Raw genomic sequence first — 25,743 nt, 5'->3', positions numbered from 1 at the left:
TTGTCCCTCAGCATGGGTTCATTTGAGATTTCCTCATTAGAGTGAGATTATTCCCTTTGGGCAATAATACCACAGAAATGGCGTTATCTTTACCAGCCCATCCTATCAAAGGGTTTATGATATCAGTGCATCTTCTTCCTGATGATGCTAACCTTGATCATTTGGTTTAGGTGGTGTCTGTAGGGTTTTTCACTGTAGAGTTCCTATTTTCACTTTCTGATTAATAAATATCTAGTGGAGAAGGAAATGGCAACCCACTCCAGTGTTCTTGCCTGGAGAATCCCAGGGACGGTGGACCCTGGTGGGCTGCTGTCTATGGGGTCGCACAGAGTCAGACACGACTGAAGCGTGCAGCAGCAGCAGCAGCAGTGGGAAGATATTGTGAGATGGAGCAAGTATCCTGTTTCTCCTCAAACTTACACCCACTAATTTTAATATTCATCAATGGATACTGGATGCAGTAACTGTTATGCTTAATGGTGATTTTTAAATTTCACTCTTTCCTTCTCAATTTATTGAATTGGAATTCTAATGCAGGGAAGAGCCTTTGCTTCTACTTCATGTATTTATTTAGTTTCTTACATATATTAATATGGATTCATAAATGTTTATTGTTTGAGTTATAATCCAATACTATTATTATCTAGTATTAATTTTATTGCTCAAATTTTCTGGCTTTGGCCATCAAAAGCTCTTTTAGTTTGGTTCCTGCATGCTTTCAACAGGCCCCGTTCTTTCCTGAGCATTTCATTACTTTGTAGCATCACAAAATATTTCAAATTCATCTTGTATTTTCCCTTCCCCAGGTCTGAATGGGCTTCCCAGGTGGTGCTAGTGGTAAAGAACCCACCTGCCAGTGCAGAAGGCATGACACTGGTTTGGTCCCTGGGTTGGGAAGATTCCCCTGGAGGAGGGCATAGCAATCCACTCCAGTATTCTTGCCTGGAGAAGCCCACGGACAGAGAAGCCTGGTGAGCTACCGTCCAGAGGGTCACACAGAGTCGGACACGACTGAAGTGACTTACCACGCAGGCATGAAGGGCTGAATCAGCCACTTCCCTAAGGAGCTCTAGTTCCTTCTCCTGGAGAATAAGATCTAGAAAGCAAAATCTCGTTGCCGGGTATGCTCATTGCTACTGGAATGTTGTTTCTAGGCCCTCTTTAAAAAAAAAAAAAAAAACTGACTGGCGATGTTAAAATTAAATATTTCTTCTGCTTTATTTTCAGAATTCTTTTTGATACAGAAAACTAGGCTTAAAAATACCTTAAAATCCCATCCAACTGCTTCTCTTGTGAATCTCTTCTGCAGCATAACTTCCATAACTCTGCTGTTGAAGCACCTCCCATCATAGGAAACTCACTACCTGACACCCAAGTCACTATGTCCTGTCGTTGCAGACTTCCAGCTACTGGGATGTTCTTCTGTGTAATGAGCTGAGATCATGATCTCTTTTCTCTTTTCCCATTGTCTCTCTCAGAGTTGGTCCTCACTCTGAGTGGATCAAGTTGTACAGAACAAGCTGCTCAGCTCATTGACTGCAACCATCACATTCCCTCTGTCTTCTTTCATCTCAGCTAACCACCTCCCGAGTTATATCATGCCAGGTCCCTGTCTCTTCTGGTCTTTTCTGTAGGTGTGTGTTCCGGATTGTCCATCAGCTCTCAGGCGGATCGTGATGAGATGGCTCATCTCCCACATTTTAAACACTACCCCTGGCATGTTGGTCCTTCAGTGACTTAGCATCAGGTTCTTGGTGAACACAGGTCTCTAATGCCTAAAAGTTACCCTCCCTTTTTATCTTCGTTATCTTCTCCTATGAGACACAGACCTTGACCCCTCATTTAAACTCAGAATTTCATATAAACATAATTTCATTTTGCAGAGGCAGTTTTCTTTCTCTTCACTTCTTAGATTATGGAGAATGGGAAATATGGCATAATGTTTTGGCTAGAGCTGGTGAAATCTGTGATGATGGACTTAATGATGATGGAATGCAATTAATGAGACTTTTCTGGAAAGGAAATTTTTACTGATTACAAATATTATCTATTCAAAATCAGTTCTATTTTTCAATGCAGTGCTCACTGCATTGCACACGGAGATGCCAAAATGACTTCCGCTCAACTTTTCCAATCACTTTATGCGTGGCTTCATCAAATGCCAGCTCCACCTCCAGGCACAGAGAATGGCATACCTCTCTTCCACAGGTTTGTCAGGAAGTTTTCCTTACACATCTTGAGTCTGAGCATGTATGCCTTTCATCCAGCCTCCTGAAATTTCCATATCATACAATTACACTTGTATTTTGGTAGTATGAGATATTTTGGCAAGTGTATCCTCTTAGTTAAAGCTTCTGTTTACATTCCTTCCCCCATTTAAATTTCCTCCTTTTCAATGTTGCAGATTTTTTTTTTTTCCTCCTACATCAGTTCCTTCCTCTGCACTTTCAGGTAACTTGGCGGCCCTTAAAGCATTCATTGTTCTCATAAATAAACATTATGTTCATTTTTGAGGACAGATGTGAGCAACAGATGCCGACTATATTACTTTTCTAGGGCTGCCATAACAAAGTACCTCAGACTGGGTGGATTAGATCAGTATAAATTTACTATCTCACAGCTCTGGAAGCTAGAACTGAAAACGGTAGGAGAGCATCTGTTCCACGCCTGTCTCCTAGCATCTGGTGGTTACTGGCAATCCTTGGCATTCCTTAGCTGTTGAGCACCACTCCAGTCCTCTCTGCCTTCCCACAGTGCTCCTTTTGTCTCTTCACATAATCTTCCCTTTGTGCATGTCTCTCTTTGCATCCAAATTTTCCATTTTTATAAGGATACCAGTCATGTTGGATTGAAGCCCACCCTAATGAGGTACTGGAGGTTGGGATTGCAACATACTCCTTTCAACATACATTTATAACACCAACCATACTCGCAAGGGGCTTCCCAGGTGGCTCAGTGGTAAAGAATTCGCCTGCAACGCAGGAGACCCGGGTTCAATCTCTGGGCGAGGAAGATCCTCTGGAGGAGGAAATGCCAACCCACTCCAGTATTCATGCCTGGAAAATTCCATGGACAGAGTAGCCTGGCAGGCTACAGTCCACGGGGTTTGCAAAGAGTTGGACATGACTGAGCAATTGAGCAGGCACACACCATACCCTCAAAGACTTGGAGGTTAGTGAGCAGGACCCATGAGCTTGGCTCCTAAAGTGAAGAAAAGCTGCCTTTTCAACCCTATGTAGTTCTCCTCAACATATTTATTAATCTATGTCCACTGCCAAATGGAAACTTTTGCAGAAGTCTCACACCTGAAAGCCTCCCTTGAGAATGTCAAGGGCAGCGATGAGTCTTCTCTTACACTTTCTGTAGCATGAACATAAGAGAGAGCAACTGTTTTATAATATATGCAAACACGGAATCATAATGATGCATGACTGAAACTAATATAATGTTTATGCCAATTATCTCAATTTTTAAAAAAGAGAAACATCAGTGGATGTGTATTAAGATGATGGAGTTAAAATTTCTTCAGCAGAGGGGTTCACTCTCTTCCAACCTCTACCTCCTGCCTCCATTTCTCTGTGGGGGCACTTTCCTGCAAAATCTTGCTCCAACATGGACCATTTTCATGCTTAAGGCTAATTACTCATATGATTCCAAGTCAGTCTCCCTCCTCCATTTTACACTAAAACGTATATGTTTACAAGGTTCTCTAAATTATCTACTAAATGCTGTATGTTGTTATTTTTTAAGTTGACTAATGGTTGGTTTAGTACAAAATAGAACAGCATATGTACCTTACGAGTAAATAACTTAGGGGAATGAGGTATTTGAGCTGATCAGATGTAACGAAAAAGAATCAGCTTCTTACCCCCACACATTCATTTTGAGTTTTCATAAGTTAAAATATAACTTGATGCAATGTGATTTTTAAATAACCTTCTTTTGAGTATTTTCATTTATTCATTCACTTACTCAGAGTCATTCATTCATACATTTCAGGAACTGTTCTAAGTACTGAATTGAACAAGAAAGCAAGAACGCTTTCTTTGTAGAGCTTTTAATCTCAGATGATTACAGTATAAATGTAGAACTGAAGAAACCAAGCTTCTTTAGAAGCACAGAATAAGGCAACTGCTCTAATTTAGGAGTCAAGCAGAGCTTTCTATGAAAAGGGAAACTGAAACTTATGAGAATTGCCAATATACTCATTGTATTTTTCATTTAAAATACTAGCAAGAAATTAAATCTTGCTCTAAGCATATTCTATCTGTAAATGACCAGGTAGTTCATATTCCTTTTCCACACTTATATTTCTTTCTTATAAAGCTACTAATCAACAAACAAAATACAACAACAAATAGCAAAATCCTACGAAAAGGAGAGATTTTTTTTTTTTGAGGGTGGTATTGCCAAATGGATAGAGTAAGGATCTTTGCAGCTTACGGACAGCCTGACCTCAAGGTCCTTGACAGCCTCGCCAGGTCATTGTGGACTGCGGCTCTACTCAGTGCTGAGTCCATCTGCAAACAGTTATCAAAAGGCACCCATGTTACAGCTTCAGTTTTCTAAGAAGGCTGGTATCCTAGGTGCTGTTTCCTACTTCCTGAATCAACACAGTCCTCTGTTAGCTTTAATAGCAAGAGCAAGGGAATGCCTGCATTGACCCATTCTCTGCATTGATCCATTCTCTGCATTGATCCTGGAGAAGGTCCATTGTTGCCAGTACCTTATCCCGACCAGTGTTTTTCTAACATCTTTGTGGCAGGATAACTACCCCTAAGAGCTGATCTTCAGAGAGACGTGTGTTACACATAGATCCCCTGTCCACTGTGTTACATTTAGTTACACAACTTCATCAAGGCATAATCCAACCTGAAGAGGTCTAAATCAAGTCTAGGTCACTGTCAAAAACATCAAAGCATTGACTTGTCACTACAGAGAAGAGTTAGCCCACTGAGAAAGAATGCATCTTTCTGACTGTGTTTTTAATGGCTGCTATACACTTCTGTCTTCATCTTATTTGACTAGACAGCTTGAGATCACACTCTCAACCTCATTTGCCTCAAAATCCCAATCAACAATGAGCAGAAGTAAATACTATTGATTACTTCTAAATCTCCACTAAGTAATTATTTTTAAGGCTTATTTTTTTTTGTTTGTTTTTCTTACTTTTTTCTATTTTTCTCTGTCTTCTCACATTTTTATCTTGTTCATTTTCTCTCTGAATATGTGAAGTGATAGAGATATCAGTGGAAAAACTGTATTACATATGTGAGGATAAAAAGAAGTACTGGATTTGAAAATGAAGTGAAAGATAAAGTAGATGACATATGTTGATATTTAATAAATATCTGTTGATTGAACTTGGAGCTCCCAATAGTTGTTCTTTCCAATACCTTAGTGGCTCCAAATGGTTTCTCTCTGTTCTTTCTTGTCATGTATTTATTTTTAGTTTTTTGCTTGCGCTGGGTCTCTGTTGTTTCACGCGGGCTTTCTCTAGTTGCAAAGAGTGGGAACTACTCTTTGTTGTGATGAGTAGGCCTCTCACTGTGGGGGCTTCTCTTACTGGGGAGCGGAGGCTCTAGGCACACAGGCTTCAGGAGTTACAGCACTCAGGCTCAGTAGTTATGTTGGGCAGCTTAGTTGCTCCGCAGTGTGTGGAATCTTCCTGGACCAGGGATTGAACCCATATCCCCTGCATTGGCAGGTGGATTCTTATCCACTGTTCCACTAGGGAAGTCTGTCTCTGTTCTTTCGTCTGTCTTTTCCTTTCTGAGGCAAGTTATTGAGTGAGTTGTAGAGACTACAACGCACATGTGAATATTCTTTCCCACAGTTACTGTGATCATCACTTTGGATAGACACTTTGGCAATCACAAAATGTGGAGAAAATCAAACCCTTGCCCTCAAAAAGCCAATTTCTGAAAGGAAAGGGAAAGCATTCACACAAGAAATGACATAAGCCAGTGGGACTGATTCTCTAACAATGGGACCAACATATACAAACTGATAATGCCATCTTCAAAATAGGCATTTTAGGAAGCTATGCACAAAAATCTGACAGTGTTTCTCCTAAACTCCTTTTTTCAGAGTTCTGGATAGAACCTGCACACGTTGGTCAGAATAACCCATTAAGTGGCAAACCTCATCTTGAAGGTGTGGTTTAATTTTCAAAATCTTTCAGAGCCACTTCCAAGCAACTTGTATAACCAAGCTAAGAAATGCTATGTTGGGCAAAAACAAGGTGTGCCTATTTTTAAAAAATGAGATGGAATTTTTGCATATTTATAAGCTACCTCTGAAGACAACTGTAGGTAAAAAGATCTGTGTTCCAAATGCCAGAGCTGAGCAATGCCGGGAATAATTATAAACTGTCCCAAGGAAACTGCTTGGAAGATGTGCACTCTTTTTGATGGATAAACGCCAATATATTTATTTTAAGAAGTAGTCTCAATCTTAAAGTCCTATTTACTCTCATGTACCGACAGCAATATTCCAGAACATGTTTAAGCACATAGATTTACTTACTGAGGTGTGGCTATAAAGAAATAACATGTTTTTCATGTATGACTTATGTATCACTCATCCATATAAACATTCACATACTTGGCAGGGAAAGCTTGTATTGATGGACTATGTCCAGATGCAGAAAATACTTGCTCTGTAAGAGCAGGGCCTTCTGTGTGTTTCTGTCTTCCAGTGCACCTAGGTAACTGGTAGGTTCTATTTCTAGTAGGTGTCTGGTAATGAGGTTGAATGAATGACATGACTAAGTATACTTCCACCAGAAAAATTCAGGGAAGGAGAAATACTCAGGTTTTCCTCATTGAATTTCTTATATATCTCCTTAGAAGCAATTTTCAGTTCAGTTCAGTCACTCAGTCATGTCCGACTCTTTGCGACCCCATGAATCGCAGCACACCAGGCCTCCCTGTCCATCACCAACTCCCAGAGTTCACTCAGACTCACGTCCGTAGAGTCAGTGATGCCATCCAGCCATCTCATCCTCTGTCATCCCCTTCTCCTCCTGCCCCCAATCCCTCCCAGCATCAAAGACTTTTCCAATGAGTCAACTCTTCGCATGAGTTGGCCAAAGTACTGGAGTTTCAGCTTTAGCATCATTCCTTCCAAAGAAATCCCAGGGCTGATCTCCTTCAGAATGGACTGGTTAGATCTCCTTGCAGTCCAAGGGACTCTCAAGAGTCTTCTCCAACACCACAGTTCAAAAGCATCAATTCTTCGATGCTCAGCCTTCTTCACAGTCCAACTCTCACATCCATACATGACCATAGCCTTGACTAGATGGACCTTAGTCGGCAAAGTAATGTCTCTGCTTTTGAATATGCTCTCTAGGTTGGTCATAACTTTTCTTCCAAGGAGTAAGCGCCTTTTAATTTCATGGCTGCAATCACCATCTGCAGTGATTTTGGACCCCCCCAGAATAAAGTCTGACACTGTTTCCACTGTTTCCCCATCTACTTTCTGTGAAGTGATGGGACCAGATGCCATGATCTTAGTTTTCTGAATGTTGAGCTTTAAGCCAACTTTTTTACTCTCCTCTTTCACTTTCATCAAGAGGCTTTTTAGTTCCTCTTCACTTTCTGCCATAAGGGTGGTGTCATCTGCATATCTGAGGTTATTGATATTTCTCCTGGCAATCTTGATTCCAGCTTGTGCTTCTTCCAGTCCAGCGTTTCTCATGATGTACTCTGCATATAATTTAAATAAGAAGGGTGACAATATGCAGCCTTGACGTACTCCTTTTCCTATTTGGAACCAGTCTGTTGTTCCATGTCCAGTTCTAACTGTTGCTTCCTGACCTGCATATAGGTTTCTCAAGAGGCAGGTCAGGTGTTCTGGTATTCTCATCTCTCTCAGAATTTTCCTTCAGTAACATGCAAACTTTGTAATGATTGTGCAATCTCTTCTTCCCATAACACTGTTCTTTGGAGCATTCCCTAAAGGCAGCAAGTGAGTATCCTAGCAGAGAGATCTCTGTTGTCCTAAGAAAGCTTGGACTCAAGCACCCTCCGAATGGTTGAATAACCACAGGCAAATTGGTCACCTCTCTGGGCCTTTATTCAGCTGTGAAAGGAGAATAGTAACGATGGAGGACAACGTTGTTGTTGTTTAGTCACTAAGTCATGTCCGGCTCTTTGCGGCCCCATGGACTGTAGCCCACCAGGCTCCTCTGTCCATGGGGATCTCCAGGCAAGAATACTGGAGTGGATTGCCATTTCCTCCTTCCATGGGTCTTCCTGGCTCAGGGATAGAACCTGTGTCTCCTGCATTGGCAGGTGGGTTCTTGACCATGGAGCCACCAGGGAAACCAATGAAGGACAAGGCTGAGCTAACAATTACTGAGTTCTTTCTTTGTACCAGGCACTATTTTAGGAACCTTATTTAATCATCCCAACAAGCCTATGAGGCAGATAATAATATTGTTTTGTTTTACAAATGAGGAAATTGAGTGCAGAGGCTAAATAACTTACTTCAGGGCACACAGCTTAGGTAAGCGGAGAGCAGGGAGCAGGTGTCAGTGTGGCTCTGGAACTCTTGTTTTTATGACTTCTCTCCGACCTACTCACATAAACAATTATTAGAGGCCAATGAGATAGAGCAGGTGGCCGTGCCCCGTGTAACAACAAGCAGTCCTATTATAGACAAAGCAGAGGCCGTACTCAAGTACAACAGCAAATGGGCTAAGCGGTAATAGGGAAATAGTAGCAGAATTGGTAGAGAAAGAGAATCAAGTTCAGAGGAACTAATGTTAACTCCAAACCGAACTCTCCTTCATAGAAGACAGTTAAGTATATTTTCTCAGATAAATAGTTCCTATATCACGCTTGAAATGTTGGTTAGATGATTCACTTTTTTTTATTTCTTATTTTACTTTACAATACTGTATTGGTTTTGCCATACATTGACATGAATCTGCCACGGGTGTATATGAGTTCCCCATCCTGAACCCCCCTCCCACCTCCCACCCCATATCATCTCTCTGGGTCATCCCAGTGCACCAGCCCGAAGCGTCCTGTATCCTATATCAAACCTAGACTGGCGATTCGTTTCTTACATGATATTATACATGTTTCAATGCCATTCTCCCAAATCATCCCACCCTCTCCCTCTCCCGCAGAGTCCAAAAGTCCGTTCTATACATCTGTGTCTCTTTGCTGTCTTGCATACAGGGTTATCATTACCATCTTTCTAAATTCCATATATATGCGTTAGTATACTGTATTGGTGTTTTTCTTTCTGGCTTACTTCACTCTGTATAATCGGCTCCAGTTTCATCCACTTCATTAGAACGGATTCAAATGTATTCTTTTTAATGGCTGAGTAATACTCCATTGTGTATATGTACCCTAGCTTTCTTATCCATTCGTCCTTCCCCAGCCACTGCAATTATATTTCAAGCGCTCTTAAAAAGTGAATCGTCTCAGCACTGTTTATAATACACGATTCACTTTTTAAGAGCACTTGAAATATAATTTTAGTGGCTGGGGAAGGAGGAAAGAAGAGTTAATATTTTTCAGGAGAAATAATTTAAAACTTAAGACCAAAGAAAATATGCCTTTCCTTTTAGCATGAAGTTAGAACAATACTTCATCTGCTGGAAGGCAGAGACACTGCTTAGCTCTCCTTTGGTGGAGGGTGGGATGAGATATTTACAGCTTTGCTTCCTGAAATTGATTAATCGCCCTCTGGTGCCCTTTTGTACGTCAACTCTTCTTAACCCCATTTCCCACAACAGAAAACTCAGTCAGGTGATTTTTTTTCCTCTTCTTTTGATCTTACAAGGTAGTAAAGTATTTTCCTGTTTTGAAAGACATTTATAATATGTGGCAACCACTTACCATGAGCTGCTCTTCCTTCATTAAAAATATGTTGAGTATCCCTTGAGTACAGTGCAGGTTTCCCAGGGTTATTTCAAGCTATCAAGGTTTGGTAGTTCAGACTGTATCACCCTCATTCAGATGCTCATGTGAGGGTCCTGCTCTGTCTTCATGATGTATGTGAGCCAAGAAGTGGTTCATTCAGTTCAAAACTATTTGCCAGGCACTGGGGATACAAAGGCTCTTGTAAGACATGGTGCCCTGTGTCAAACAGCTCAGAGCCTGGTGATTGCTTCACTGCTTCAGCTGCAGAAAGACAGATGGGGCTGGAGACTTTCTCAGGGCAGAGCTGGGCAGGGCTTCCTCAATGCTGAGGTTCCCAAGTTAATGAGCCTGCAAAACTTGAATGGCCCCAAGGGGAAGTCCCCAGAAGCGGCCACATTTGACTGTTCAGCCTCTTACAGTCTGGTAGTTTTCCTCAGAAGTGCATGAGCATATTGTCCATAAAGGGTAAGTCAGAAAGTCTCAGCCCCAGAAGACAGAGGTTTGGGTAACCACGAGACCAGTTACCCTCTATGAGTTCACGCTGAAAACCTCACCATTTTTTACTGGTGTTCATCGAGTACTAATTTATGCATTGATTTTTCCCACAGTGTAATGAAATAGAAATACCTTTTACTGTCAGGCATATGATTAAAACTGCAACATATTTAGACAGTGACCTTAGTATTATCTTTGAGGCCATTAGGAAAATGTCATACTATTTCATTACACTTACAGAAAGGTAACTATAAGATAACTCTTGGAACCAATGCAGCAGCCACACTTTGTAAAACTCCACTAATGAACTTGTCAAAGACTTACCCATTTCAAATGCCATTTATCTATTCTCTTTCTACTAAAGGACGCAAGAGGAGACAAAGGACCTTTTCTTTATGGTGCTATAACATAGATGAAGCTGGGCTAGAAGGCTTTCCCAAAGGCCAAGATATAACAAGAGGAAAATAAACACAAAGAGGGAACACAAGTCTAAATGACATGACTTACAAGCTAGAGCTAACTCATCATTACTTGGGAGTTCATTAAGTGGCTCCTCCTTGCTGACCTCTCACAGCTTTGTTAGGGTAGACATCTTTTCTGTTGTTTTTCACACTCCATTTATAGGCTGTATTCCCTGTGTTGTACAATATATCCTTGTAGCTTATCTTATACATAATAGTTTGTGCTTCTTAATTCTCTTCCCCTGTATTGGCCTTCCTCCCTCCCCACTGATAACTGCTAGTTTGCAGAAGCCACCTTAATTACCCATAATCCAAGGGGACCCCGCCTCAAGTCTCCCTCCCATTGCCCAACATTCACACCCCCATCAGGAAAGCTCAAAGGGAGCCCAAAATTCTGGTCCCTTTCTGAGATCTTCTGAATTTCACTTTCTCTTGAAAGAAATGCCTCCTACCCAGTGACTATCATCAGAAATGCCCAATCCCTTTTAGGGTATACCATGCATACTCTCCTCAATATCACAACACAATCATGTCATTAAAATAGCACAGGCCAATATTCATTGAATAGAGGCAAACAAGGGAAAATAAGGCGTCTTTTAGTTCCAAAAGATATTTAGGGAGAGAGTACCAAAATTATAAAGGGTATGAAACAGCTAAGCAAGTTAGGGGTTTGCAGGTAATTTGGTGTGACCAGTGAACATAGTACATTTGGCTGAATACCATAAGGAGGGGCCAGACTAGACTGTGGAGACCCTTGTTCCAAACCAAAGTTGTGGTGGTACAGCACTCCTAGAAATAAAATTATGTGTACCAATCCAAAAACTTTGTGATTTGGGATATTAAATAGAAGGACTCTCAGAAGATCAGATCTATACTCACAGGCCATAAATCTATGTGAACAAAAGTGCTTTGGTAACTCACAGATCAGCACATGACTCCTGATATCAATGTGGGTATGACATATTTTCACTTGGATGTTGATTAAATTATCTTATCAGTACTGGCAGGTTAAGAAAATTACTTATCTCAGTTGGAACATTTATTCAGGAGTGTTTTCTTTATGTTTTTCCAACCTGGAAACAAATAGTACCTACGACTTTGTAAAGATGATAACACCACAAGGAAATACTAGTTATCGATTATGCTTTTTTTTAATGTGCTATTTCTCCCCCTCAGAAACAAGTGCAAATTCTATTTTCTATCATTCTTTTGCATCATCAAAAAGGCAAATATTCCTCGATAAATCTTCATCTGTTGATGTAGCTTACAAAACAGGCATTGAAAATAGAGCTCCCAGCTGGTGCCACCCCACTTTCCATATCCATAGCCAGCATTTTGGTGCCAGCTCAGCCATCCTCATTGGGATTGCTGCAGTTGTGGTCTCACCCGTCTCTCCAGGTCTATTCTTGCTCTCATTCAATCTTTTCTCCTCTCAATAGTGAAGTAATCCATTTGAGATACAAATAGACTCTTGACTTCCACTGCCTAAAAGGCATCAGTGCTCTTCTGCTGTATGTCAATTATATCCCAACTTCCTTTCCAGGGTTTACAAAGACGGGGGTGACGGTGAGAGATCTAGCCCCTTTGAATTTCTTCAATCACAATGTGGCCAGTAGCCTTCACTTTTTCCATCCACAATGACATTTTGACTGTTCCAAGGCCATGGTCTTTTTGGATTGGCATTTCCCCACCTCTGGAGTCTGCCTGGAACACTGCCCTCCTACCTCACAGCTGACTCTTAAGCCCCTATCTAAGTAGGTTCTGTGACCCACTACTCCAACCTTATTCTCTTCCATAGCTGGGTCACCACGTGCTTGTTTGATTTTTGACTTGTCAATGGTGTCTCTCTTCCCACTAGTCTGGGATCTCCACAAGGGCAAGAACATACCTGCTTATTCATCATTATGTATCCACATGGTGGCAGCTGTATTAGTTTCCTGGAGCTGCCATAACAAAGTACCATAAACTGGATGGCTTAAAATAACAGAAATGTATTCTCTCATAGTTCTGAAAGCTAGAAGTATGAAACCAAGGGGCTGGCAGTGCCATGCCCCCTCTAAAGCTTCTGACGGAAGCTCCTTCTTCACTTTGACTAGTTTCTGGTAGTAGCCAGGCTTCTTGACTTACAGATGTATCACTCCAATCTTCCATCTTCAAGTGGTGTATCCCTATGTCTTCAGATTTTGTTGTTGTTGTTGTTGTTATTTTAGGGCTGTCCCCGAGGCAATGCTTTGATTTATTGACTAGAGGATATCCAAAACAGATATATTTTCTGCCTAGGAAATCTATAAGATAACGTCAATACAAATGAATCTAAAGGACAAAAGCTAAGGATATTCTTCCCCCAGAAATAGTGTACCAAACAGCAACATCCATTTTAAAATATATTTCTATTAAAGATGTTTACTACTCTGAATCCTTATTAGTGTATTGAATGGATTGGCTAAAAAGTTCATGATAAGATGTTGTGGAAGACACCAAATGAACTTTTTGGCCAACTCAATATAATGTGTTTAACAGAGCATTTATCTTTTTTAAAAAATTCAAAAAATTGTTGCTGTAACCCTCACTTGTAATTAAAAGTCTAAGAAGTTGTCATTCTTCTCATTGGTTTTTAAAATGTTTCATAAAGATGAAATGAAACTACTAAATAGAACATTTTTCAAGATTTCGACCGCAGTAGTCCTTTATGACATCACTGGATATGAAGGGAACCATTATTTTCCTTCCTCCATTTAACTTTTTTTTTTTTAAGTGATTGATTTCTCTTAGTTTCTCTAAGTTTTAGACTCTTTGTTGTATTAGATACTAGTGCTGGGTAACAAGCTACCTCAAAACTTAGCAGCTTAAAGCAACAAATATCATCTCTCAGTTTCTGTGGGTCAGGAATCCAGTAACGGCTTATCTGGTGGTTCTGGCTGAGGGTCTTTCACGAGAGAATAGTCAAGAGTATATATGAGAGTATGGATGACTGAGGCTGCAGTCATCTGAAAGTTTTACTGGGACTGGAAGATCCACTTCTAAGCTCACTAATGTGCCTTTTGGCAAGAAACTTCATTCAATTCTTCAACATATCTTGGAGGCCTGTTACTTGCCACAAGGTCCTCTGTGGAGAACTGTTCACAAAAAGACAACCGACCTTTCCTAGAGTAAATAATCCAAAAGAGAGAAAGCAAGGTGGCAGCCATAGTATCTTTTATAATCTAATAGGAAATGATGTACTCTCACTTCTGTCATACTCTATTGGTCACGTAGACCAACCCAGCTGCAGTGCGAGAGGGGAATATGCAGGCTGTGAATGCCAGGAGGAGGGGATTACTGAAGGTCATCTTGGAGACTGGCCACCAAAATTGTGGCAATACATACGACTTATCCATAATGTAAACTTGCAAAGAGGTTCACAGCATTTATAATGAAATATGTTTTATTTTCAAAAAATAGGATGGTATGATGAGAAAATTGTTTAATGTTTTGATATTGTTGTCACATTATTAATTCTCTTTATTTAACCTATTATTCCTTTTATTTAAACTGTTAAAATATTTATTTTTTAATCATTTCTCTACAGAGGATTTCTAGAAATTAATCCTTTAAGATACAGAGTTTGTAACATTTTGATAATTGATATAGCATTTTAAGCTTCCCTGCTGGTTCAGTCAGTAAAGAAATGCCTGCTATTCAGGAGACCTGAGTTTGATCCTTGATTCAGGAAGTTCCCCTGGAAAAGGAAATGGCCACACACTCCAGTATTCTTGCCTGGAAAATCCCTTGGACAGAGGAGCCTGGCAGGCTACAGTCCATGAGGTCACAAAGAGTCAGACACAGCTGAGCAACTAAACCACCACATAGCATTTCTAGAGGATCACTTAAACAATTACAAAACACTAATCAAAATTTCTGTTGAATCATTGAGCATTAATGATTGACAACACATTTCAGGGGGTAATTTATTTCAGAAAAGCAAGGTGGTTTAAAACAATCATATTATTATTTCTCACAGTTCTGATGATTAGCTAGGGCTCAGCTGGATGGTTCTTCTGCTGGCCTCTCTCAAGGCATCTCACACAGCTTTAGTCTGAGGCAAATAGGGCTACAGTGTCCACAGTGGCTTCATTCTGGCCCCTTGGCTGGAAAGCTGGGCTCAGCTGGGATGCTAGGACAGCTGGACATCTCCCTTGTCATATGGCCTCTCAACATGGTTTGTCCAGCAGAGTAGCCCACTTTTTACATTGCAGTGCAGGGCTTTCAAACGAGCAAAAGTGAAAGCTCGCAGGCCTTGTTAAGGCTCAGTCTCAGAATCACTTCTGTTGGTTAAGGAGGGTCATGAAGTCAGGTCGGGCTGGAAGGAAGTTCACAGAGCAAGAGTACTGGAAGGTACTGCTTCTTGGGGGCTGTATCTAGAGACCAGCCACCACAGGTTAGGTCTTCCTTTCTCTCCACTAAACCCTCAATTCCCCTCTACTCCTTTTTCAGTTCCCTGTGTCTCTGGTGATCTGCATAAACCTACAAATGTCACCTTCATATCCATAAACATGAAGAATATCCTACAGTGGAACCCCCCAGAAGGCTTGCAAGGCATGGAAGTTAGTTATACTGTGCAGTATTTCATGTAAGTTGATTCTTTTTCTTTTTTTTAATTTATAAAAGCAAGACTTAGACCCCTATGCAAAGATTAACAAACCATCTATTACATTAAATGAGTGTTTGAAGAGAAAGCGAGATTTTAGATATTTCCTGTTAAATTATCTTGTTATATTTTGTTAGATTAAATTAGACAATAATGTCTTCATGTAAACAGAATGTTGAGTGCTTAGGCAAGAGGAAATATTTAAATGGAGAAAAGAAGTTGATCAAAATGTTATTCTGTGGCTAAGCAAACAAGGAGATCCATCACCTCTGAAATAAGTAAACTTATTAGAATTACAGGGTATTTTTAAGTGAAACTGAGTACAGAATTCTGTACAACTCATGGTTTTTATTAAAGATAGTAATGAATGGACATTTCCACTTTTCACCTCTCCCTCAAAACTCATGACAAACAAGAAAGAATGCAGAATGATGAGCGAATGTGGGGTAGATTGTCACTCCCATACCCATTCCCCTAGTATTTAAAGAACTGCTCCTTTCAAAGAGTAATTGTCCCAGAAAATCCAGTAACCTATCCCTAATTACTGAAAGGGAGAAAGAAAAAAAAATGAATGTAAGTTAAAAGTTCCTGAAAGCTTTCTTGTGGAAACGGAAAGAAAATTCAGACAAGTAATTGTCTGTAGTTTTGAGTCCATAAACAATGTGGTCTCTAATGGTAAATGTCAAAGAAGAGATAAACAGTCAAAGAGAAAAAGATTCTAAGACTCCAAGAGGAAGAACTTTTTTTAAAAGCAAGATGGCAGAACTTAGGAAGAAGATAGAAAATAAAAATGTTTTCTGGAGATGAAAAATCTATTATAGCTGATAGCAATAATTGAACAGATAATAATGACTATCTGGAATTGCATATTATAAATGCATGCTCTGCCTAGGAAAATTTAATAAAAATAATAGGAAGACATCTTGGTGAAGTTACTGAACTTTGAAAAAATGACATGATTTATAACCATCATAGTAAAAGCAATGATTTCTATCTGCAACACTAAGCTGATGGCAGTGATACATCTTCTGAGGGAAATATAGTTGTGACCTAAGACTCCCACCAAGTTCAACAAATGTATTTTCAAGCAGATGGAACTCGGGATATCACTCTCCTGAGACTTTCTTGCAGAGAGTTGGGAGGGGAAACATTAATTAAAGAGCACCTCCAACTGAAAGAGATAAAAAAGAACCTAAAGAATCTTAATAATGACAAGATTGTGGCAAAAAAGATGAGGAGCATGCACTGAAACCATCTAAATGTAGAACTGAGTCTAAATAGCAGTGAGAAATGTGGTTACAGACTTTCTCTGAATGTTTGAACTTAATAATATAGCAAATCATAAGGTGGGGAAAGACTGTATGTGTACTAACTTTTATAGCACCAAGGTATTATATGTGATCCAAAATAAAAATGTTATCATTTGAATAACTAAACTCTCAATATCTTTCATATATGATTTTCTTAAACTATCTTATTAAAAGATATTAAGAACTAATATCTTGTGGTGATGAAATGTTTAAACTGCAGTGATTTATTTCAGTTTAATTTCTTTCTCATTAAAGTTCAAATCAAGTTAAAATTACTATTTTTATTAAAATCATAAGTATGGCATAATCGAGTTTTTGTCTATGTATCCAATGATTGAATCATTCTTCTGGGTACATATAAGCACAGTGAGATGTACAGAGTCACATGTACTAAATGTTTCAGGGTAATGGGCTTCAGGATAATTTATTTATCTCTCCATTATACTTTTTTGATTGTGTGAGTTTAAAAAATGTACCATATTTACCAAAAAAAAAACCCAATAATGTCGTTTTTGTCTTTGAAAAAAAAATATCCTGACCATTAAAGGCAATAGAAGACTTTGGCTGCTATTCACAGTGACCTCGTTTATCTAGACCCTCATGCTCATTGCCAGTGTTTCTCAGGAACCAGTATTTTAGGGAAGAGGCATCGCTCTGTCAAGAGAAATGGCTCCTGAGCGTGCCCTTGCCTCCTCTTCCGATAGGTGGAGCGGGGAGCTTGCTCTGTTCTTCATGCGTCTGTGTGATTCAGAGAAGGATTTTTTAAAAAAGTCATCACTGCTCTGAGAGCAGATAATTTAGATTATTTGCATTTCAAAAAAGAATATTTGAAAATAAACTTTTCATTTTGGAATTCTTACAGCCCCTGAGCCTGCGGATGGCGCGCAGGAATACAGGGCAGTGTGTGTTACCAACAGACTCCACGCTCGGTTCCGAAGGCAAACAGTCCTGGGTTCACAGCCAGGCTGTGGACCTAGCTGGTTATAGATTATACATTTTTACTTTTGAGTGAAGCTTGTTTCCAAGTAAAAGATGAAATTTTAGCAAAAGTTTAAATTATATCTACGTGAGGAATTTAATGCAGAAAATATAGCGTAGCATTAAAAGCACAAGTTTTAGCATCAGAGAAAGCGGTTCAAATCCCAGCTATGCCTGTTCCTAGTCAGACTAACTTGAGCAGCTCCATTAACATCACTGAGTCTCAATTTCCTCATCTGTAAAATGGGATGAATATAATGGTACCCACCTCCAAGGGTTATTAAGACAATTAAATGAGATAAAGCTTTCAAATCCTAAGCACGCATCCATGCTTAACAGCACTTGATAAATGTTTCCTGCTGTTACCAGAAAGCAGTCAGAGACCACCTAGAGCCCCACATGACTTTTGCGCATGGAGAAACATTATTGCTGTAGCATTTATTGTGGGATTCATGTCTATCAGCTTGTCAAACTTACAAAGCATTTCATCCAGAACTTGGTCAAGAGTATTTCTCCTTCATCAACATCTACCATGGGATGCTGCGCCGGCTTTGGCAGAGTCAGGAAGTTTGAGAAGAAAGGGTCAAATAGGCGATGGCAGTATTTTTCTAGCCACTAGTCAAGACCTGTTGGTGAACCATGAAATCAATTTCGAGGGACATAACTAGCATGGCAAGGTTTAGGATGGTGTGGAGGGGATTAGAGTAAGAAAATAACTGAGTGCCTGGCATGTAGTAAAGTTGTATGATCTTATAAAACGTTTTGTTTTAGTATATGAGATATATGTATGAACTGTATCACAGTATGAGATGTTTCTTTCTGTGGCTCACCATCACAGAAGGTGACAAAAGTATGAAAGCCCCTTGGCATGGTGATTACTTGAATTGTAGAAATAGGTCAACAAACTCTATTTCTTTTTTTTTTTTTTAAGATTCTTTTTATGTGAACCGTTTTTGAAGTCTGTATTGAATTTTTTACAATATTGTTTCTGTCTTCTATTTTGGCTTTTTGGCCAAAGCATGTGGGATCTTAGTTCCCCAACCAGGGATCACCACACCCCTTGCACTGGAAAGCAAAGTCTTAACCACTGGACCGCCAGCGATGTCCCCAGATCTAACTACACTTTTAGTGTTTTCTGGTAACTATGCTGCTGCTGCTGCTGCTGCTGCTGCTAAGTTACTTCAGTCGTGTCTGACTCTGTGCGACCCCATAGACGGCAGCGCACCAGGCTCCCCCATCCCTGGGATTCTCCAGGCAAGAGCACTGGAGTGGGTTGCCATTTCCTTCTCCAGTGCACGAAAGTGAAAAGTGAAAGTGAAGTCGCTCAGTCGTGACCGACTCTTAGTGACCCCATGGACTGCAGCCTACCAGGCTCCTCTATCCATGGTATTTTCCAGGCAAGAGTGCTGGAGTGGGGTGCCTTTGCCTTGTCCTCTGGTAACTGTGGTGCTTAGGAAGCAGGAGATGTTTACTTTCAGGACTCTGCTGCCATATTCTGAAAAGGGAGGATACCCTTAAGCTTTGGCAACACTTGATAAAGTTGGCAATTCCTCCTCCTCAACACGTAGTCTTCCCTTGACTTTTGTGATGTCTGTTTTTCTTTCTCCTTCTCCCTCTTTAGCTGCTATTTCTGAGGGTACTTTGCATCTCACCTTTAAATGTTGATGCTCCTGAAACTTTATCCTAGGCTTTGCTTTGTATCCATGGATAATTTCATTCATGCCTGTGCCTTCAATGAGCAGCTTTATGTCACTGATTTCATAATCACGCACACCTTTCTGCTGAGCTCCAGTTCCTTCCGGGCACCTGCATTCAGATACCTTTTACACATATCTTACGCTCAACATGGGAAAAACTGAACTCATCTTTCCTTCCTCCCTGTCCCCCACTCCCTATTTCTCAAACCCACTCTTCTTCCGCATTCTTGATCTGGATAAATGTTACCACCATTCTACCCATCTATCCTGGACAGAAAGAGCTGTAATGCTTAACACCTTCTTTTCCATCACCTCTTATGTGCACTCAATCACCAAGTCTTGTCTCCTAATATTTCTTACTTGTGTCCTGTCATTCATTCCACTGTCACCGTGCTTGTACAAGCCACCTACATCTTCCGCCTGGACCACTGCAGCACTCTCTTCAACTGTTCCCCAGTCTGACACTCATGACCCATTCTGTCCTCTCTGCTACCACCAGAGTTAATAGCCCAGCACACCTCATAGCCCAACATGCCTGCTTTAATCCTTTCAGTAGCCTCTCATGCAACCCTGTCTCTTACACTTGGCTCATCCCGTGTCTCTTAAACTCTCAATACCTCAGTCTCTCCCACCTGAAAAATGCTAGAAATACTTGCCCTCCCTATTTGCTGTGAGTGTTATATTTTTAATAAAGGAGAGGAAAAATCTATATAAACAACCTCATCTTTATCATCGTTATCACTACGATCATCGAAAATGCAGATTTGGAAATGAACTCCAACCTAGTGAATTTTCCCTAGAACCCTTAAAGGCAAGTATATTTTTAAATTTTATGAAAATGTCAAGAAGAATTTCTAAGAAAAAATAGCAATTTTTCTTAAAACACCCCATCCAAAACAAACAAATAAAAAATATCCATCAAACTGACCTTGGTATGCATGTGGGCTGTAATATAGAAAAATATAGAGAAAATATAGAAAAATTGATCACACAATCTGTAAAATTTATACTGTAGCACAAGAATAATAATAAAATACATGCTTTCAAATGTACTATCCACATTATAATTCACAGAAAGGAAAGATGATTACAGAAACTCTGACTCATGCTCCTGACAGCTAATGAAAAAAATTGCTAGCAGCAAAAGTCGATTCTTTTTTATCTCAATGACAGGCACTTTTGTTGTTTTGAAGAGAAGGTCTTAAGTTCCATTCAGTTTTATATAATGACTGTTTTTCTTTCCTATTGTAAAGCACGGAGAGCACCTCATTGTTGATTCACAGTTTTCTTCTCAGCAGATATGGGCAAAAGAAATGGCTGAATAAATCTGAATGCAGAAATATCAGTAGGACCTACTGTGACCTCTCTGCTGAAACTTCTGACTATGAACATCAATATTATGCTAAAGTTAAGGCCCTGTGGGGAACAAATTGTTCCAAATGGGCAGAAACTGGACGATTCTATCCTTTCTTAGAAAGTAAGTAGCTCAGTTGTGTATTAAATAAGTACCAAGGTCATCTGACCTAATGTAACAATCTCTGCCTCATAGAGATTGTCCAAACCCCAGTGCTCTGCTTGGCTCTCTTCTGCACTCTGTCCATTAGGTGGAGTGACCAGCCCAATACTGGGTACTTCACCTTACTGTATCTCAGAGTCTCATCTTTAGAAAAAATGGTTTAACCAAGTGTCTCTCACATTGCTCCCCGATCCAGAATTGACACTAGAGGCCAAACTGTCAAATTTTGATTTTGTTTTATCACTCAATTGAGACTGTATAATTTCAGGAACAACTGACAGATTTATCTTAATGTTGTGGTTTTGTAAACTATTTGACATATGCCCACAGGTTGACTAAAGATTGTTTCCAGGAGGGAGGCTTAAGAGGGAGGGATATATGTGTACCTACGGCTGATTCACATTGTTGTACAGCAGAAACTAACACAACACTGTAAAGCAATTATCCTCCAGTTAAAAATAAGTTTAAAAAAAGACTCCTCTGATACCCAAACTAAGTCTCTGCTTGTTATAAACTCAGTAGTGCGATGACATAATATCTAGGTATAACTCGGAATGAGGGCAACATCCTCCTAGTATTTGCTTTTTAAATTTTTCCATCCCCAATCTGAGACTGATTCAGCCATAGAGGACCCACTCAGAGCTGCCAGGATGACATTTACAAGCGCTTCCTGAGTTCTGGAGCTGGCACCTTTCCCTTGCTGCCCTTCTAAATCAGAAGTCAGCAAACCAGAGCCTCAGACTAAGTACAGCACCCCACTTCTTTCTATTTTTCTACAGGACAAGTATGGTATTTACATTTATATAAATAATAGTTGCAACAGAGATCACGTGGCCTGCAAAGCCTAAAATACAGCCTGTACTTTTGTGATAAAAGTTTGCTAATCTCTGTTCTAGATCATTCTCCCAACGTTACATCCCCAAAGGTCTTTAGCAGTGCTTCGTTTCTCCACTGCTGATCTTTACAAACATGTCAAATCTGATTAATGTTATTTATCACCAACTTGTCAGGTCATAGTAGTATTGCAAACACTTTTAATTGTATTTACTATCCTCTAGTACTGTTTATCCAAGTAACTAGGAACTACATGTGACTAAGTAAATCAGCTGTTTTAACATTGTATCAGAGTCTGTGACTTGATTATTTCAAAATTTGGTATAACTTGGGTCTAGGTGAGCATTCTGAGGCACTTCAAATAAGAAGATGGGATTTAGAGCTTTGATCCCAGTGGAATTATACTGTAGCTTCATTCAAGGTGTTTTCTACATCTGAACATGATAATTCCCTCTCCCCTCCCCTTTAAGCACAAATTGGCCCACCAGAGGTTGCTTTGACTACTGATGAGAAATCCATTTCTATTGTTCTGACGGCTCCAAAGAAGTGGAAGAAAAATCCAGAAGAAAGCTCTATTTCCATGCAACAAATATACTCTAATCTGAAGTATAATGTGTCCATATATAATACTAAATCCAATAGAACGGTAAGCCTGAAATGGAATGGGGGCCTATAATCTGTGTCACTTTCTGAATCTAATGCTGGAACATGCAGCCCTGATTCTAAAATTGGCAGCGTGTGAATCTGGGAAGGTGTGTTACTCAAAAGTGATGCCTTGCAGGATACAGTTGAAGGTGATGCATAGAAATTTAAAGAGCTACCTTCAGATTTTCCTTACAGAAAGTATCTGCTATGATGTTGTTGCTATCATGCAGAGCAATTGTCCACCTCACTTTGATGGAGAGTTTCTGTGCTTGCTTAACATCTGCCAGTCACTCTCCAAGAAAGAAAAAAATATTAGCAAGAACACAGGACAAAGTTGAAGAAGAAATCCCTCCTATGTCATTATTTAGAATTGTTCCCACAATTTGTTCAGTTCCTGACCACGCCCTGCAGAGCTGAAGGGAAAAGTTATTTTAAAACTGCTGCTAAAAAGAAAACTCATAGTGATAGCGAAGGACTTAATGGTACCTCCATCTTCTATTTCTTTCTGTCGTTATTTGTCTGCGGGTTGCTGGAAATCTTTGGCTCTAACTGTGTTTGTAATTCCCTATCCTAGTGGTCCCAGTGTGTGACAAACCACACCCTGGTGTTCAGCTGGCTGGAGCCGGACACTCTGTACTGTGTACTTGTGGAGTCCTTTGTCCCAGGCCCTCCTCGCATCACTCACCCTTCTGAGAGGCAGTGTGTCAGTACTCTAGAAGGTAAGCTTTGAAAATCTCATCTGATCTGAGGAAGGAAATCTGGTAAAACTAGAAGGAAGTATAGCAGTGTAGACAAGGTTTTGACAAATCCATGTCTACCAGAAACAGGGTGAAGTGAAGGCAGAAACAACCATCCCCAGACAGCCTGGGACTCTGCCTCTGAATTTGACTCCCAGTGTTTTTACATCCTGGGGAATTCTCAGTACAGGTCCTGGTGTCCACTGCCAATTTCACTCTGCCTTGCAGAAATAGCATTATAGGAATTTTTACACTCATGGTCTTTCTTCTTTAAATCTATAATCACTCTGCTCAGTAGAAGTCCTTTGGGTTTTAAAGAACATCAGATGATGTTATTCCTAGAAACAGACAGTACCCTAAAAACACTTTAAGATAGTGTTTGGCGGCTCCTCCAGAATATAAATTAGAGACTGTATGGGTTGTGTTCAAATATTACTCACTGGCTATGGGAGGGCCTGGGGTCAGCAAATCAGTTACTTCTCTCTCTGTCTTATGGTTGCTTCTCTCTATTTCCATTTATTTGTCTCCTTCTCATGTTATCTGAACTTGGCTGACAAAGAAGGATGATTGAAGATTCTTGTTCCTGTTAGGAGACTAGAGTTAGGAGCTTGGCATTTGTTTAATTGTTCTTCCCTGAGGGAGGGTCCTCCTGATGGCTTAAACAGTAAAGAATCTGCCTGCAATGCAAGAGACCTAGGTTTGATCCCTGAGTCAGGAAGATCCCCTGGAGAAGGGAATGGCAACCCACTCCAGTATTCTTGCCTGGAGAATTAATTCCATAGACAGAGGAGTCCATGGGGTCGCAAAAGAGTCCGACACGACAGAGTGACTGACACTTTCCCTGAGAGTGGTAAGACCTTGAACTCAAAACATAAAAGTTGAAAATAAATCCTAAAGTTTACCTTCATGGAACAGCTCTTCATCATTCTTCTGTTTCTCTCTTCCAAATGTGCTGGCCTTCCACATGAAACAACCATTTTCCCCCAAGCCTTTTTTCATCACAGCTATGGGACAGGAATGGTGACAGAATCCCTGTTTTCTTCTCTCCTCATGCCTTCCACATTTTGAGATGAAACTGTCCCAGGGATTAAAAAGGGAATTTTGTGAATACATATCAAAAGTGAAAAGCCTTATGTTTGAATCTCCACCCTTATCATACCTTCCCCTTTTAAACAAAGCATTCTCTACCATATGTCCAATAAAATTAAAATGCAAAACAAGCAAAAGGCAAAACAAAGCAGATTGAGGAAATCATTTTTGTATTTGGAAGAGTGTTCTGTTTACTAACAGCTTGATCAGTGGCCAAATGGTAGGAATGAATTCCCAGTGGAAATCATTCAAGCTATCGGCGAAGCTAAAGCAACTAAAATACAGATTAAATTAAATACTTCCCAGTAAGCAGATGGTGGAGAAGGCAATGGCAACCCACTCCAGTACTCTTGCCTGGAAAATCCCATGGATGGAGGAGTCTGATGGGCTGCAGTCCATGGGGTCACTGAGAGTCAGACACGACTGAGCAACTTCACTTTCATTTTTCACTTTCATGCACTGGAGAAGGAAATGGCACCCCACTCCAGTGTTCTTGCCTGGAGGATCCCAGGGACGGCAGAGCCTGGTGGGCTGCCGTCTATGGTATCACATAGAGTCGGACACGACTGAAGCGACTTAGCAGCAGCAGCAGCAGCAGCAAGCAGATGGAGCTGACTTTCTCACTAGTCCTAGAAAAGTAACAAAACAACAAGGTTCCATGTCAGGTTCTGACCTTTTCTGTGATCTCCTAGCTGTTGATCAACCCAGGTATCTTTCTAAGACACCACTATGAGGGTCTACTTTTTCAAAAACTTGCTATTACCTATTTGGGGACTGTTTTTTGAAATATTTCTGTTCTCCAAAATCCCCCAATTCCTAAAATACAGATACAGGTTATTAGCTGATTGTTGCAAACGTGTGCTGGTGCCATCAGTCATTGTTTAAGCAGGGTGAGTTTGGTCCAGAGACTAGAGATTGTATTAAGAGGACTGGACTGACTGGGATTGACTAGAAAAATAGATAACTAAGAAGGACCTAGTATATAGCATAGGGAACTCTACTCAATACTCTGTAATTGCATGTATTGGAAAAGAATCTAAAAGAGTGGATATATGCTTATGTATAACTGATTCACTTTGCTGTATACCTGAAACTAACACAACATTGTAAATCAGCTAAACTCCAATACAATTTTTTTTTTTTAAAGAGGACTGGGCTGAGTTGTAGCCTGAAGTAGGAGCAGGTGATAGTCACCTGCCGTATCTGCATTATCAGCGTCTTTCTATGTGGAACGTGTAGACAGATGCACTCTTCAGGGTGGAAGAACCTGCAGTTAGACCCATGTACCTGGACCTTTCCTACTGGCATTTGTTGACCAGAAGTCCATGATGCTTCTCTTTCCATTTTTTAACTGGACAGTTAACTGGACAGTAACTTGGCAGCTTGCTCCCAGGACTAGGCATCCAGAGCATCCAATGTCTGCATGGATTAGAATGCTCTCAGGACACTCCTGCTGATTGTATTAGTATG

At 40.2% G+C, this 25,743-nt stretch overlaps 1 protein-coding gene and 1 long non-coding RNA gene across 2 annotated transcripts in view; one reads left to right on the top strand and one right to left on the bottom strand.

The window, feature by feature from the left end:
* The window catches only part of IL20RA (interleukin 20 receptor subunit alpha), a 33,754-nt gene that overhangs the window by 3,152 nt on the left and 4,859 nt on the right, over window positions 1-25,743 (top strand). The window contains exons 2-5 of the mRNA XM_004011370.5: window positions 15,314-15,449; window positions 20,751-20,929; window positions 22,273-22,448; window positions 23,022-23,166. Of these exons, the coding sequence (XP_004011419.3) occupies window positions 15,314-15,449; window positions 20,751-20,929; window positions 22,273-22,448; window positions 23,022-23,166 (636 nt within the window). The remainder of the gene's footprint in view (window positions 1-15,313; window positions 15,450-20,750; window positions 20,930-22,272; window positions 22,449-23,021; window positions 23,167-25,743) is intronic.
* LOC121820190 (uncharacterized) lies at window positions 1,194-24,376 on the bottom strand. Its single transcript, XR_006060638.2, has 2 exons — window positions 24,087-24,376; window positions 1,194-2,271 (listed from the first exon to the last, which is right to left on the bottom strand). It is a non-coding gene; the product is annotated as an uncharacterized LOC121820190 (long non-coding RNA).

The sequence above is a fragment of the Ovis aries genome, chromosome 8 (assembly GCF_016772045.2).
Source record: "Ovis aries strain OAR_USU_Benz2616 breed Rambouillet chromosome 8, ARS-UI_Ramb_v3.0, whole genome shotgun sequence".
NCBI classification, from domain to species: Eukaryota; Metazoa; Chordata; class Mammalia; order Artiodactyla; family Bovidae; genus Ovis; species Ovis aries.
Note: the sequence above shows the minus strand (reverse complement) of the source record. Positions and strands in the feature narration are given on the sequence as shown.